General features: G+C 41.8%; 1 protein-coding gene across 1 annotated transcript in view; it reads left to right on the top strand.

Moving 5' to 3' along the window:
- The window catches only part of ncam1a (neural cell adhesion molecule 1a), a gene marked incomplete at both ends in the record, with an annotated part of 537,183 nt that overhangs the window by 392,291 nt on the left and 127,416 nt on the right, over positions 1-17,476 (top strand). Inside the window, 2 exons of the mRNA XM_080748824.1 lie at positions 3,165-3,374; positions 7,980-8,123. Coding sequence (XP_080604950.1) covers positions 3,165-3,374; positions 7,980-8,123 — 354 coding nt within the window. The remainder of the gene's footprint in view (positions 1-3,164; positions 3,375-7,979; positions 8,124-17,476) is intronic.

The following is a 17,476-nucleotide window of genomic DNA, read 5'->3' as shown; positions in this document are numbered from 1 at the left end:
CTCGCGCGCGCGCTTAGCGGTTTTGTAATGTTGTTTTAGCGGATTTCTGCAGTTAATTTTGTACCCAAATGTAACACAATATAAACAAAAAAAGTGTAAAACAGGTGCTTCTTTTTCTAGACACCATGAGCATATGTCTATAGGATTTATTTACTTATTTTGCAGACAGAGGCAGCACAGCCAGGACATATAAAGCCAAACATCAAGTTAATCATCATTCATCAAGCAATCAAGCAGTCATTTACATTGGTGGTGTGGCACAACCACACCACCAAAGATCCATAACCAGCAGCTACCAATATTTACAAGCAAGTGAAGCAAGCATGCGCGCTCGCTCGCGCGCGCGCACACACACACACACACACACACACACACACACACACACACACACACACACACACACACGGAGGAGAAGAAAACAGGCTGGCTAACTCCACAGTGAACAGATAGTTAAATAAAGCCATGTCTTACCTTAAGAAAATGACAAGAAAATATCCAATGTTATATTGAGGTGCCCAGAAGAAAGTGTTATTCCTTGGAGGCACAGAACACATCGTGTAATCCAGCCTCTTTGAGCAGCGCCGAAAACTTTAGTTCACGTATGGTAAATGTAAAAGCTATCCACATGTCCTATGGATGTCTGTAGTTAACCCCAGGTAGCATATTCCACTGTGAAACAACTGTTTAATTCTGTTATTTAGATAAATCTGCAGGTGTCATCATCTGCCGTTTGTTTTTCAGCGGTGCTGTCAGAGACGTTCAGACAGTCACTGTGATTGGTTGAGAAACCAGTAGTCCTATTACCTCCCGCCCCCCATTTGCTGTGATTGGTTTAGAAGTCATGCTATGGGTGCTTCAAAGGGTCAAAAAAGGCGAATTTGAGATGTTCTTCTTCTTAATCATATTGCGTGTTTATTATGATCAAAAAAATCAAAATGGCCGCCTGGCGGCCAGGGGGTGCACGTGCACCCTAGGACACCCCTTAAAATCGCCTATGTCAAAAGCATTGCGACACGCCTTTTGAGCTTGCAGAACTGCTATTTTCACTATCTGTGCACAACACTGTCGTGTGACGTGCGAATTGTAAAGGCATGCTCCCCCCTCTCTCTCACACACACACACACTCACGCGCACTCGCGCGCACTCACGCGCGCATGCACACACACAAACACACAGAACTACAAACGCAATTGCTCATGGCAGCCGGCGCACACCTTGCTCACTCTTTGAAACGCATATCACGCACATTGGCTTTTGCCACTATGCATATTAATTAAGGTGTGCACAATATGCACACATACACACACACACACACACACACACACACACACACACACACACACACACACATGCATGTAGATAGGTACACACATGCATGTAGATAGGTATAGGTACTCACACATGCAAACCACACACACATAGTGGATAACATGTTGAAGCAGGATCCATGCAACATGGCATCTTCGAGTGCCTCAAAGCACGCCTTGACTAATGTATACTTTGCTATTTTCTCCTCACGCTTCACCTTTCACTTGCTATTCAAAGTCCAAGGTCCTGTGTTCAAGGTTTCCTCATTGAATATGTACACATAAGAGTAATATTCCTTTGTTTTGGTAGCCACACACGCACACATTTATCTATCTTATATTTACAATGGGCTTATTGCCGCATCCCACTTCCAACCCCCTTTACATCGACTTCAACTCATAGGTAGTCGCATAGGTAGTCGTCGCATAGGTAGTCGGTAGTCGTCAGGACGTAAGGAATACCGCCCATAACCCTATGCCGTCCGCTCATTCGCTAAGCACGAGAGAGAGGAGGCAACAGGGGAGGGGGGGCGGGCAAGCGAGAGAGAGAGAGAGAGTGAAATTTGACACCACTGTGTTTGCATGTGCGCTGCTGCTGCCTCCACAGTGACTGCAGAGAAATAGCAGAGGCAACAGTCACTTCTCTCCAGTGCGTCCGGCGGTCAAATATGTCCGACCGTAAACGTGCGCTGCGGCACAATAGTTCCGCCACAATAGTTCCCCCCAAAACATTTTTTTTTTTAACTTTTTTTTTTTTAACTTTTTTTTTTACTTTTTTTTTTTTCAAAAAAATTTTTTTTTTTTTTTGAAAAAAAAAAGGTTTTTAGTAAAGAAGCGGGCGTGGACTCTAGATGTGAGCGGCCGAAGGCCGCGAACCTCTAGTGTCCACACAGGAGATGTATACAAGGACACAAATATTACGGTGCAGCAAGGTAACTTCCACAAAGTCAAGGCATACAGTAGCATGCCCTCATGATACAACTAAGCATGTCATCATGTCACCCAGCCCTCCATGGGCATAAGCAGCTGTGTCTCCGCATGGCAGCTGACAATCACACGCACACACGCACGCACGCACAAACGCACGCACGCACGCACAAACGCACGCACGCACGCACAAACGCATGCACACACACACACACACACACACACACACACACACACACACACACACACACACACACACACACACACACACACGGACACGGACACACACAAGGACAAGAATCATCAAGAATGAGTCCTCAACGAATACTAGTAAGACACCTCAGGGTGACATGTGACCTCGCCCTAGGTCGCGCCAATTCTTGGCCATCTGGCCAGTGATGTATATGGGACCAGTTACTCATATATGGAGACCCCTGCATGATGGTCAACAATGCTATGTCAAAACATGCCCATATATGGGCATTACCAAATATGGGCATTCCCAGATATGCCCTTAATATTGATAACATAATAATCTTAATAGTGTCCTTAATATTCATAATATAGAGAAATCTCCATATATGGGCATAAAACATAGGTTAATTAGTAAAGCCAAGCAGGGCCTTGGTGAGTTAGGGCCTGGGTTTGTTTGATGAATATTAAGACATAAGACATATTGTTCTTTCATATTTTCTGACTGCACTGTCATTGTTTATGACCTTTGTATGAGGCATCCTTTGTACTTCTGTTTATGTGGTCATTAATATACATTTCAAATGTGTGTGTGTGTGTGTGTGTGTGTGTGTGTGTGTGTGTGTGTGTGTGTGTGTGTGTGTGTGTGTGTGTGTGTGTGTGTGTGTGTGTGCGTGCGTGTGCGTGTGCGTGAGTGTGTGCGTGTGTGTGTGTGCGTGTGCGTGTGTGTGTGTGTAGTGGTGGGCGACGCCAAGGAGATCACCTGGTACTCTCCCAGCGGAGAGAAGGTGCTCACCAACAGGCAGGACATCTTTGTGAGCCACGCGGACGAGGCTGCCTCCACGCTCTTCATCTACCAGGCCAACGTGGACAGCGCCGGCATCTACCGCTGCGTGGCCAAGAACGGAGAGGAGGAGGCGGAGGCCACGGTCACCGTGAAGATCTTCCGTAAGTTGTTTTCGCCGTGCCCCCTTCAATTTACACTTTAACACAGGGGTCTTTGATAGATAGATAGATAGATAGATAGATAGATAGATAGATAGATAGATAGATAGATACATTTATTATCCCATGCGGGAAATTCAGTTGCCCAGAGGCAGCACAGCAGTTTAAGGTTACAAGTTGAAAAGAAGTAAGAAAAAGAAAAAGAGTACTGTAGTGTACAGTCCAAAGAGCAAGTACAAAAAAAGAAAAACATAAAGTGTTGAAAAGCTATTGCAAAAAAAGAAGAATATATACATAAAGTGACCACGAAACATTCAATGCTCATAAGTGACACGTCACACACACAAAAAAGCTATACTCAAAGCATAACTTAACAAACAGTGCCAAACAAACAATGTGCACATAACAGTCAATGCTAGTCAATGCAGTCATGCAACACAAGTATCACACCGCCATGTCAACACAGCAATAATACACAGTACAACCAACACAACCCAATAGTGCAGGGCCAGAAAAGAAAAGTGACCAAAGTCAGTGCAAATACTGACTTTCGACGTTTTCAGGGCAAGGACTCCTTAGTTGAGAGAGAGATGAAGCAGGGACCCCCACAACCTTTTCATAGATTCTGTGTAGTTTCATCGTTTGACAGCACAATCATCAGTGTATTTTGGATTCATGTCAATTTGTGTTTTAAGAAATTTAACCACGTGAACCGTCAATACTTAATAAACTTGACCTTTCACTCTGTACTTAGTCTGCTCTTTTTCCCCTCTATACCAAAGCTCTTTGCCGAAAATAGCCGTTCTACTGTGAGCTTGTAGATCTGCTTGTAGATCTGCTTGTAGATCTGCTTGTAGATCTGCTACAAGCTCACAAAAAGGTTTCTATGAAAGATTTGAAGGACCCCCTGTAGTGACTCTGAGGACCCCCTAGGGGTCCCGGACCCCCTGTTGAAAATCCCTGCTTTAAATGTGTCACTTTAAGTTGAACCACTTGAACCGTTATTTCACGCTTTGGCTATTCGAAAATAGCAGATCTACAGGCTCGCAGCACGGCACCGAGTGCCTCGCTTCAAGCTTGTAGGTCTGCTATTCTTGAAAAATGTGTGCAAATCTTTGAATGTATATTATTTTTTAAGGCAAACATTTATAATGCAAGTCTTTCTTTCTCTTGGTCCCTGGAACCTGGAACAAAATAATTTGAGATGTGTTGTTTCCGCGGTAAAATACATATAATTCTAGGGGTCCTTGACATTAAAACGTTTGAGCACCACTGATCATAGAATTTATAGAATTAGCTCCTCAGGTCTTAATAGGTGCAACACACCACACACGTTGTGTAGAGCGGAGTCTCTCATCTGTATTTAGTTTGATTTGTTAATTAGCACAGTAGGGTGATCTTCACGTTCTCTCATCCTTTTCATTAGACTATTTTAGTTATTTCGTCTTGAATTGGCCGCATAGAAGATCCTCGATTCCCTGGAAAAGATTTAATGGGTTTTTAATGAAGGGCCGTGTTGTTGTGCGCAGAACTACATATCAATTACAATGCAAATCGCACTTCTTTTGTGCGAGTGCATATCATTTTCCCTGATAATAGCCTGAAAAGTATGTTTTGTTGCCCCAGAATTATTAGCACTTTTATAAGCATCTGAAATTGCCGTGAGAGATTAACAACAGAAGCGCAGTAATTGAATAACACCAATACCAATAACATGTTGAATTACATCGCTCCAAAAATCAAGTTGAGCTTTTCCCACAGGTCCTATTAAATCTCATATTTATTTATAAAATCCCATACTTACTGTAAAGCTACTGTCCAGTACTTACGTTAATGAATAAAACATTATTTGAACTATTGTATTGACATACAGGATTGTATGTTAATACGCACCGGATTTGGATGCTGCCATCTTCATCGTTGTTTGTCGGGAGAAGGAGAAAAATTTATGAACTGTAGCCTCAGGGTTCCCACGGTCATGAAATCCTGGAAATATTTTGGCTATGCATTGTTTTTGACTATTGATTTAGTTCTTTAGTTCTTAGTTCTTTAAAAGCATTTTCTAAAACACGTATAACATACAGAAAGTCGTTTTTCGGGCGTGATTGCAGCCTAAATGTATCTGACAAAAACAGATCTACAAGCTCATTCTATCATCATTCTATGCTTTATTTTTGTTACACTGCCTGTCTTTGGGCATTGCACATACAGTAGGAGTAAGAGACTCATTATTGCGCTGAATGGTTGTTATACAATAGTATAGGTCTGGAAATCGAGTTAAATATTCTGGAAAGTTTTTGGAAATTCATTGGTTAAAATGTGTTTGAACCTAGCTGTAGTCTTATGATGTATATCAGTTGGTCTTCAACGTTTTCAGGCTAAGGACCCCTTAGTTGAGAGAGAGAGGAAGCAGGGACCCCCACAAGCTTTTCATAGATTCAGGGGTGAAAGTGGTTTGAAATTCTTGCCGGAACTGTCCCAAAATTGGCTGCGCGGCGAAGCTGCGCGGCCGGAAAAATTTGGGAGGCTCTAACCCCCCAAAACCCCTGAAATGCATAGAAAACTGCATTTTGGCATAGTTATACACACAATAAAAACACTACAGGTCCTACACCTGAATTAGGCAACGGCATTACACTTACTGTAACATGAAACATGATTGAAATCCTAAAGGAAATATCTATAATAAGCCTCTTCATATTGTTCATTGTTCCATACAGAAGGGTAAGCAGTAGGGCTAGCAGAATCACCTAAGATAAGATAAGATGTTTATGGTCACTGTACAACAACAGTCACACATAAACACATACAGTAGCAGCATCAACAAAGAAAGAAATGCTGATAGAGCAACATTATTCTATCCTAGTCAAGTCACCATATCCTGCTCTCTTATTTGTTCTCCCCAGGCCCCCACACACATGTAAAGCATGTTTGAAAGCTCTATATAAATTCCAGATAATATAATATAATATAATATATTATTATTAATATTATTATAACCAGTTATCTAAAGTAACTAAGTACATTTACTAAAGTACTGTATTTAAGTACAGGTTTTAAGTATAGCCTAGCCTACTTTACTGGAGTATTTCCAATACTTAGATGCAGAATTGAATCATTTTGGTCTATTCTGCCTTTGGTCTAGGCTGCATCGCATGCAGGCACCATGGCAGGCACAGTGCCACAGACACGACGAGTCTCTCCTAGAGATGGGATTTATGGCTCTTTGAAGTGAGCCGGATCGCTGGGATCCGTTCCTTTCAAAGAGCCGTTCAAAAGACTGGCTCATTCGAAGGAAAGGCTACTGTGAACCGAATCCTATCGTTCATTTCAAAGAGCCGTTCAAACGACTTGATTCGTTCACGAACGTCCCACCTCTACTCTACCCGCTCCGTGTCAAACACTGAAACAAACAGAATCGATTACACTGACCTACACAAACCCACGGGAATAATTTAGAAGCACTTTATCAGAAAATATAGTCTAACTCACTTGTGTAGCCTACTGTATGTTAATCTGACTTTAGTATAGACTATTGTTTTCTTCCTGGACGTGCGTTTGTGGCAGCTTATTTAACATGGGATTTTGACAGCTGGCTTCTCCTTTTCTTAACGGAACGCCGTTCCGGCCCCGAATGTTTTACGGAACGGGGGTTCCGGCCGTTCCGGCTCACTTTCACCACTGCATAGATTCCATATAGTTTAATTTTTTGTTTGACAGCACGATTATCAGTGTATTTTGGATTCATGTCAATTTGTGTTTTCAGATATTTAACCACTTGAACCGTCAATACTTCATAAACTTGACCTTTCACTCTGTACTTGGTCTGCTTTTTACCCCCTCTACTCCACGCCTTTTTGTAAAAAATAGCCGATCTACAAGCTCACAACGCCTCGCAGCGCGAGGCGTTGTGAGCTTGTAGATCTGCTATTTTTGGCTAAACTTCTCCGAATATGGACTCTAGGGTTCAAGTGGTTAATATAAAAAAGGAGAAAAAAAAGTTTCTATCACACAAAGATTTGGAGGACCCCCTGTAGTAACTCTGAGGACCCCCTAGGGGTCCCGGACCCCCTGCTGAAGACCCCTGATGTATATCGTTGCTGTCGGCCAGAAACCTCTTATCTCCGTATTCCCTTCTTGATCATACCATAGCGCCACACAAAAATCTAAAAACAATTCCAGATCTACAAGCACGAAACATGGTGCAAAGCAGCACGTTTTCAGCTTGTAGATCTGCTATGAATCCTGAAAAGTAACCGTTTTGGACATATGAGGTTTCCCCCCGACAGAGACCATATGCACAGGTGTATGTTTATAAGATTCTTTGTCAAGCACTTGAATTTACCTGTTTTTTTTTCTTCACACTTTATTAAAAAAACTAATTATCTCATCATAAACAAGGACGATCATTAGCATCAGTCACCGCTAATGAACTGTTAAATTAGCCTGATGATTCCCCTTTGTTTAAACCCAAATATTATGAAAGTCGTCTCTCATGAAACCACAAGCTCCAAGGGCATTTGCTTTATTTACATTTTTGCGGGTGTACGCTTTGCACTCCGTCAAACCCACCCTCATCCTTTTCTTCTTCTTCCCCCGCTCTTACAGAAAAGATTACCTTCAAGAACGCGCCCAGCCCGCAGGAGTTCAACGAGGGTGACGACGCCGACATCGTGTGTGATGTGGTCAGCCAACCTCCGCCTAATATCATTTGGAAACTCAAAGGCTCCAAGATCCAGGTTGCCAAAGATGGTAAGAACTTACTAACAGCAGGCACGTGTACATAGACATCAAAGGGGGCTTGAGCCCCCCCTGCCCTTTTATCCGTCTGTAAAAAGTGCCCTCTCCAGACCATGAATGCAGCATTTACTATGGTGAAAGAAATGCAAAAATGCCCCGTTTCCATGCCATACCTGATGGCAGCATTCAGGAGAATTGTCTTGTCCAAACTCTCCTGAACTTGAATACAGCATCTTATGTTCAAAGAATTGACCTCTCTGTGTAGAAATCCCAGTATTGACTTGATTATGCTTACTTCAGGGTGGTATCTATCACCGAAAATAGCAGACCACCAAGCTCACAACGCGTCGCGCTGCGACACGTTGTGAGCTTGGAGGTCTGCTATTTTCGATATTTTCACGAAAAGGCCCTATTAACACTCACTGAACCCCGTAAACGTACTATACGTCTTTGATCTGTAGTGCCATATACGCACTTTACGTCTTTTTAATTAATCAAAAGTTTTATCTTTCATAACCTAATTGTAATTTCAAAAAATTCGCTCTAAACTCAAGCCGATTTGACTGTAGCACCGGTGAACACAGTCCGACGGGAAACACAGTCCGGATGTTAAAACCGAACATTGGTTCCGTCCACCTTAGCGTTAGCTATACACGTTCATTTATACACTTCCCGTGCTTCCCAGACGAAGTATAAGTACTCATTCGAAAGGAAACAATGGCACCGTTCTAACGGTGCCATCCATTCGGCGATCCGAGCCCTTGATAGCGATCGCTAGGGCTCGGAACTGTTATAGCATGTTAGCAAAAAGGCCTGGCCAAAATGTAAACAGATAGGCCCGGTCCAAAAAAAAATAGAAGTGTCTCTTTCTTCTTCTATTTGTCGATCAGATAGTAGGAGAACACTACCTGGTGGTTTTCAAAGGCCATTGCACTCTAGAGAACACAGAGTCCCAATGACAGCATAAACATATCATAAGGATCAAGACATCTTACACATGTTCTATTGAAGCCCAAATCTAATGATAGGATATATATATATATCAGTGGCGATGCGTGCCCCAAGGGACCGGACCTTCGGGGACGCACCGCCGCCGCCCCCCCCCCCCCCCCCCCCCCCGCGCACATTGTATGCCTTTTTCATTCTTCTTTTTCTTTTACAAAACTGGTTAACAATGAACAGCAGACTGTGTACAAGGCAAGCACGCTAGCACTACACACATACTCCAAACCAAGACTTCCAAACCAATGCCAATATAAGGATTAAATAGATGTGCGCTGACAGAGCCACACAAGACACAACCAGCGCAACCATTCGAAACGTCCATTTAACATAGCACGCTTTACAAAGCAAAACGCACTGTCCACCATCATGTAACAACACCAGTTATCAATGCAAAGAAAGACCACGTCAAGAAAGACCCACATTAAATAGACAAAAACAGGCCTAAGTGTATCAGTCTGTCTTTCAATGTTATATGAGATAAATAAAGTGGTTCCTGTGTAAATAAGCTGTAAAGTTTACTAGGATCTCCTTTTAGTTGACCAGTGATTTGTACTGTCATGAAACTGTACCTTTTCCAATTGCAAACTTCTAATACATTCTTCAATCAATCAATGGAAATTAAATGCACATTGTCATATCCAGCAATATAAATTAATTCAGTTTCTCTCACCAATGAAGTTGTTCACTTGAAGAAAACAAAAACATCCTCCTGTCCGTTTGGGTGAATTTCTCAATGATGGGTTCATAAAGCTTATCATTCCTTTTAAGTTCTGTCCATCTTTTCATAAATCAGTCTTCTTGAAAAAGGCACTGATAATAATACATCCACAACGTTCACTCCAGTCCAGCTGCAGACATGTCCCTTCTGTTTACTTTACAAGTTTCACGTGTTGTGCAGTGAGTGTGAAGCATGCTTGTTGTTCCACTCCAAGTCCCGGAAAAGCCGTGTTATGATTGGCCAGTAGTCACTCGACTCATTTTGATTGGTGGTTGAGTCGTGGGTCTTCCGTATACCCTTGACAACTGAAGACGACGCCCATTGACTACAGCTCGAAATATGATTGGTTGGTCAAACTGACATTCCACACCGAGGCTTGCATACGCTTGTATGTGACTGAAATGGCTGAGGGACTTCTGGAATACTTACGTATGAGGCTATTCTGCCCAGTGACTCAGTAGAAACAATCTCTGATTGGCTGTTATTTTCCCCAGCACAAAAACACTCCCAACGCACAGAACTCGGGGCAGAAACAACTACAATGAGTATGGCGAGCGAAACAGTGCAGTTTAACAGATTACCAACACAAACAATTTTAATTAATTTAAATAAAAAAATAAAAAATAAAAGTAATTAAAAAAGTTATTATTAAAAATATTTTTTTCTTTCTTCTGAGGATCCCTGGGGCTTCTCTGAATACCTTGAAGGTCCTGAAAATTCGCCACTGATATATATATATATATATATATATATATATATACTATAATTTTCCGAATGTCTGTCTGAGTGAGTGTCTGTCTGTCTGTCTGTCTGTCTGAGTGTCTGTCACAGCGTTTCTCCTCAGTGGCTGGAGCAATTGATCTGAAATCGCATCACCATTAGCATATGAACACACCTAACATAACTGTGAAGCCCGTTTGTCACTTTCACAAATCATATGCTGCATATTAGCATTTTTATGGTGTATCTACTATCTATTCTGCATCTAGCATGAGGCATATCTATTCTGCATCTAGCATGAGGCAAAATGTTTAACCAGCTCTGTGTGTGTGTGTGTGTGTGTGTGTGTGTGTGTGTGTGTGTGTGTGTGTGTGTGTGTGTGTGTGTGTAGGCGGGGGGGGGGGGGGGGGGGGGGTTACAGATGTTGTCCAATCCATCGGTACACAGTATCTCTGTAGCCATTAAACGAAACGGGTATTTCTTACATTGATGCTCCTACATATTATCATGCAAGCACCAGTTAAAGTTACTTTCCATCCCTCATATACTGTGTGCACAGTGCACACCCCATAACCCACACACTGCACATAATTTCGGAGCTCATATCTTTGAACGGGTAAGGACTAGTATATATAAATATATATTTTTTCCTTTGTAAGAGGGGTAGTGTGGCTTTCGATAGAAGCATAGATTTATATATGTAATTTAAGTACAACATATGATTTTGGCCCCCATAAAAAGGTAAAAATAAACAAAATGGCTGGCACCAGTTTTGTAGATTTTTAATAAAGGGTGGCATTCAGTGAGTTAAGAAAGGTCAGCCCCTGCCTCTCTTACATTCTCTGCACGTCCCTGACTAACAGCAACGTACGGCGCAAGTGCACCTCGACATGCATGGGGTTCTGTGATATTACCAGTGGTGTAAGGTAGCTAAGTACATTTACTCACATTTACTGTACTTATGTACAATTTTGATTGAGGATTTTTCTTTTTCACTTTACTGGACAATTTTTTTCCCTCATTGTTTTCCCCAATCTCAGAGGCAAATATTTTACCTTTAACCCACTACAATTATTTTGTTGACATTCATCCCATGGAGGGATGTTTTAGTCAGGGGGGGCTCTTAATTGCTCCCTTTGAACTTCAAAAGGGTTGTGTAATGAAGTAAGTGATTGGGCCACAAAAGTGTCAAGTGCTCGTTAGTGATCTATCTCTCTAATCAATGAAAGCATCAAAGACAACTACCTGTATGATGCCTGTCATAGAGGGGAGGGGGAGGGGGGGATGTGTTTGTATACACACACAGACTTGCCTAGTCCCCCTTTAAAGGTGATACACCATGAAATTTCACTTTTCCTATTTTAAAACCTTTTTTTGGGGTCCCACTAGCACCTTCTATCCTCACAAAGTCCCATTTCTGACCGTTGTGTCTTTCTCTGGTTTTGAGAAGGTGAAGGTTAAAAGTATCCCACGGGTTCTCAAAACAGGCTGTCCAGATTTGCTGCCGATTGTGACGTCATCTGCCGATTGTGACGTCATCACAAAAAAAAATCAAAAACATTTTTTTTTTTCAAAAAAAAAATTTTTCAAAAAAAAAAAAAAAAAATCAAAAGGATTTTTGGGGGGGGGGGGTGGCGCAGTTCAGGCCAAAGGTGGTACTGCAGCTGAAATGCTCTGAGAGCCATTCAAAAATGAGAGAGGCTCTCTATTCAGGAGTGGTAATTTAGCCTCAAACCTTTTGAAAAACGTTTTTGGGACATAAACAATATGACATAAATACTTTTTAAATGCATGGTGTATCACCTTTAAGTAAAGATTGTGAGTACTTCTTCCACCACTGCTTATTACCTCCGGCTGCCGAGCACATCCTGTGATCTTATCACCCGGCGTACGTCCCCTGCTGTAAGCTTTCACCTTGCTGCCAAACCCTGCCTTTCATGTGGACTTTCCCCTCCCGCCCATTCCCCACCAGCTGGGAGCGCAGCCAATCATGTGAGGTATTCATGCGGTGGTTTTTAAAGCTTCAGCCGTATGACCCATACCCCGCGTGTGGCGGAAACACGGAGGCGGCGCGTTGTGTGAGCTTGTAGGTCGGCTATTTTCGGCCGCTCCCAAAACGCTGTTGGTATGCCGAGATCATAAATCACGCATAAGGTCTCAGTGTTGGAAAATAACTAAATAGATTTTCTTAAGTACAACTTTGAGGTGTTTGTATTTGTACTTTTCCAATTTCCAATGCTTTTTTCTACTCCACACTTTAGTTACTAGTAGATTTAGATTATTATTATCACAAAACATACATTAACCACTTCAGCCCTACTACTCCTTGCCCGGGGGGTGTGCACAGTATACGGTATGTGACGTATCAGTGATGTCAGTCATCTCCAACTTTGGGCATTGTTTCAGCATGCGGCTGTTACCATGGTGGCGACACATGCGCAGTACAGGCGGCGGTATCAGCGATGACAGACTTTTGGGCACTGTTTCACCCGTTTACAGGGCCGGACTTACCATTGGGCTAGGGTGGGCACGAGCCCAGGGGCCTCAGGGGAGGGGGGCCTCAAAAAAAAAAAAAAAATTTTCAAAAAATATTTTTTGGACCCCAAAAAATGTAGTAGGCATGATCGCAATCGCGAAATTCCATGTTTAACCCCCATACCAACAAACATGGCAGCCATGTTTGTTTACATTTCAAGAAAACATAATGGCTGCTAGCTCATGAATGCCTGAACGGATTTCCATTCGGATTTTTTTGTTTGAAAGCTGTGAACAGTGTGGACACACGTGGTGCATGATCTAGGCATGGGCGTGCATGATCCGTGCACTATGAATTACATGGAAGTCTATGGAGAGGGAGGCGTTACAGTACATTTTGTTTTATTATTGAGAGCTTCTGCTCTGCTGGCCGCACTGCATGTAGCTGCTCTGAAAGCTTAGTGCAGTCTAAAGCCCCCCACTCTATGTATCCGGTACTTTCCACACACATAGGCTACACACATGCACGCAAACTCCAATTCTGTATCCGCTTTAGACCCTTCCAATGAGCCAATGAGGATACACAGTCAGATTATGCACGGGCCGGTCCGAAGGTGAGGTCACAGTGTGGTCAGGTGGACCGGAGGTGGAATTTTTGCGCGCGCACGAGGGCCTCTTTATTTCCCCTTGCCCAGGGGCCTCATGTCATATAAATCCGGGCCTGCCCGTTTATGCCCATACCATATATGGTGTTCTGTGTTGGGTGTTCCAAGTCCAGGCCAGTGAGTGACGTCAGTACTATGACGTCAGAGTACTGTAGTTAGACGGCGGACAGATGGCGGACACACATTCGGTAAATGAATAGTTTGATATATAATGTAGGCTATTTCGAGTACTTTTTACTTTTGCTACTTTAAGTAAATTTTAAAGATGGGGTGCCATGATTGTTTCCCCCTCTAAAACATGATTATCAACTATTATGATTATACTAGGAGGAAGATCTTTTCCAAAAAAGTGTACAGAAAGAGTTAAAATTATGTTTTTATGTGGCCACACCCACCAGTTCATTAAGTATGCCTGGTTGTCATGGTGGGTGGTGACCCAGCTGAAGTTAGCCACACCCACAATGTTGGGTGAATGGTAATTAGGGGAGGGGTTGATTCTATGATGTAATTTTATCTGTGTTTTTGGACCAGCACTTTTGATCCACAAGGTGGCAGCCTCCAGGGAAAAAAACAAATACAATGGGAATACATAATTGCTCATAACAACCACACCAGGGGGTCTAATGAAGTACTGTCAACCTCCTAGACACATGAAAAACAGAAAAAGTACAAAACTATGGCACCTCTTTAATACCAATACTTTTGTAATTTTACTCATAGTAAATGTTGAATTCAAGACTTATTTGTAACAGAAGCATTTCTATATTGCACTATTGATACTTTTACTCAAGTAAGTCATATGTTAGTACCTTTTCCACCTCTGATAAGGTCTCACTTATTATGGAGGAGGTACCAGCAGGAAGCTCCATAGCGATAAACAACCGGCTATATATCACCTCTACAAAGATGGTGTCCTGAGAGCGCTCAACTGCAGCGCGACCAAGACAAGCGGGAGCTTTTTCTTTTTCTTCCCCCGCTTGGACCGTGGACTATTTTAACCTTAACCCATTTCGACCCCGGAGTTATTTCATGCTTTAGCTATTGAAAAATAGCAGATCTACAAGCTCACAGCGCGGCACCGAGTGCCGCGCTGCGAGCTTGTAGATCTGCTATTTTTGAAAAGTCGTGAAAGGTTGTGCAAATCTTTGATTATATGTATTTTTAAAGCAAACTTTGGTAACTCGAATTTTGCTTCTGTGGGGGTCCCTGGAACTAAATATTTTGAGATGGGGGTCCGTGGCCAAATACATATCATTTTGGGGGTCCTTGACATGAAAAAGTTTGAGCACCACTGACATAGAAACATGTTTTCTTTTTTTTCTTTTTTTTTTTTAACCCTTAGAAGACAATCGGGTCAAAATATTCAAAGATTGGAAGTCCTTGACATGAAAAAGTTTGAGAACCACTGATTTAGAAGAAGCATTTAGAAGGCATTTATAGAATCGGGCCAAAAATATTCAAAGACTTGCACAAGTTTTCACGATTTTTCAAAAATATCAGATCTACAAGCTCGCAGCGCGGCACCGTGCTGTGTAGATCTGATATTTTTCAAAAGTTAAAGCATAAAATAACGCGCACATAATGCATTCCCGGACTAAACGGCTTAAAGAACCCCTCCCTTGGGTGACCACTGGAGAGAACCGGAGTCACCGCAGCAAATATGGTGTAGCTCTGCCTCCTTTTTCTTGGAGTCCGGACAGGGAATGTGTTTTTCAACTGGAAAAACCACTAATTGTAACCGACACTGAGAAGGGCCCGGGCTGCTTATGTAATTTTCCACAGTGCAGGCAGTTAACCTTATCATATCACCACCGGCGCATTATACATTTCTGGACTTCACTTTACAGCTGCAGCTGCCTTGTTTTTTTTTTTTTTTCTCCCCTTCACAAAGGACTGGCTACTGAAGCGTAATGCTTATTTTGACTTTATTTGTTTATTTGAGACAGTGGTGTGAAGCAGTGTTTCCCAAAGTAACGAATTAAGTAACATTTTGAGGTATTTGTACTTTACTTGAGTATTTCCAATTTCCAATACTTTTACCTCTACTCCACTACATCTCGGATCCAAATATTGTACTTTTACTTTTGGTACTTGAAGTACATTTTGATGGCAACACTTTCATACTTTTACTCAAGTACATTTCAAATTCCTGACTTTTACTTGTAAGGGTGCCCTCACACCAAAATACCTATGAGAGTGGAATCCGTGTTCCACCAATGCATTTCAATGATAAGGGAGCGTTTTTTTAAGAAATCCTCTGCTGCCATGAAACCGCTTCACTCTCATTGAAATGCATTGGCGGAACGTGGATTCCATTCTCATAGGTATTTTGGTTTGAGGGCACCCTAAGGGTGCCCACACACCAAAATACCTAGAGTGGAATCCGCCAATGCATTTCAATGAGATTGGAGCGTTTTTTTTGCAGAAATCCTCTACTGGCAAAAAACACTCCATTCTCATTGAAATGCATTGGCGGATTCCACTCTAGGTATTTTGGTGTGAGGGCACCCTAACAGAGTATTTCGAGATTGCAGTATTGATACTGTTACTTAAGCAAAGAATGTGAGTACTTTTTCCACCTCTGCTGACATGTAACCAAACAAGACACCACAGAAGGCAAGGCGAAATACAAGGTTAAAACAGATCACAAGTAGAGTGCAATGTATAAATAAAACTAGACTTAAAATAACACGCTGTCTGTTTTAAGAACAAACTCAAATACAGACAGTAGCATTTCAATAGAAGAGAAAACAATCTCATCTCATATGGTTCAAAAGAGTGTCAGGCTTGATTCATATGGTTCAAAAGAGTGTCACGCTTGATTCATATGGTTCAAGAGAGTGTCACGCTTGATGTGCGATGCCGTTTTTTGTGTGTTTTTGCTATCAGATTTATTTATATCAAGTTCAAGTTCTGTGTGTGTGTGTGTCTGTCTTTGGCGGGTGGGAGGGAGGATTATGCCTAAATATGGACATGACCGAGGTCAGTCCAAATCTGATTTGATTTGGGAGAGGAGAGGAGGGAGAAGAGGGAGAGGGAGAGGGAGTGAGTGATGCCAGTGACGGAGTAAGGTTACAAAGGTGCTTTCATACATTGGCCTGTCACAATTATTACATAATCGTCTAATCGCAATTATTTGACATAATCGCAATTATTTTGTCATAATCGTCATCATGTTGTGAGCTTGTAGATCTGCTATTTCCACTATCAATGTTCTTTTTTAAGTATAAAGTTGTCAAATATGTCAGTCATTTCTTTGTATATTTAGGTTATGTGTCATATCTGACATGTGCAACTTCAAAGCCTACAAGCCAAACAGAAATGTAATTGTCAACGACAAAAACACAATTAAATTGATAATCACAATTGTTTGAGTGACAATTAATCGCACAAGGTACTTCACAGGAGGCTTTCACAGCCATCATCATCATCATCATCATCTTGCTATTCTTAAAATAGGTTAACGCCTAAAGAAAATAGCAGCGTTGTGTTTTCTTTTTTTTCTTTTTTTTTGCGTATAACCTTAATCTGTCATTCATTGTAGCACTGTAAGCTATCTGTGAACATTGCTGCTTGACACGTCTGACTGGTGTTCAGCAGTGGAGTGAAGTAACTAAGTAGATGTATTTAAGTAATGTACTTAAGTACAGTTTTGAGGTATTTGTACTTTACTTGAGTATTTCCAGTTTTCAGTACTTTTACTTTACTCCACTACATCTCAGAGGCAAATGTTGTACTTTTACTCCACTACAATTATTTGAAAACTTTAGTTACTAGTTACT

The sequence above is a fragment of the Nannobrachium achirus genome (assembly GCF_963921795.1).
Source record: "Nannobrachium achirus genome assembly, chromosome: 19".
In the NCBI taxonomy this organism is placed as follows: domain Eukaryota; kingdom Metazoa; phylum Chordata; class Actinopteri; order Myctophiformes; family Myctophidae; genus Nannobrachium; species Nannobrachium achirus.
The sequence above is the reverse complement of the archived record's forward strand: the minus strand, read 5'-3'. Positions and strand labels throughout refer to the sequence as shown.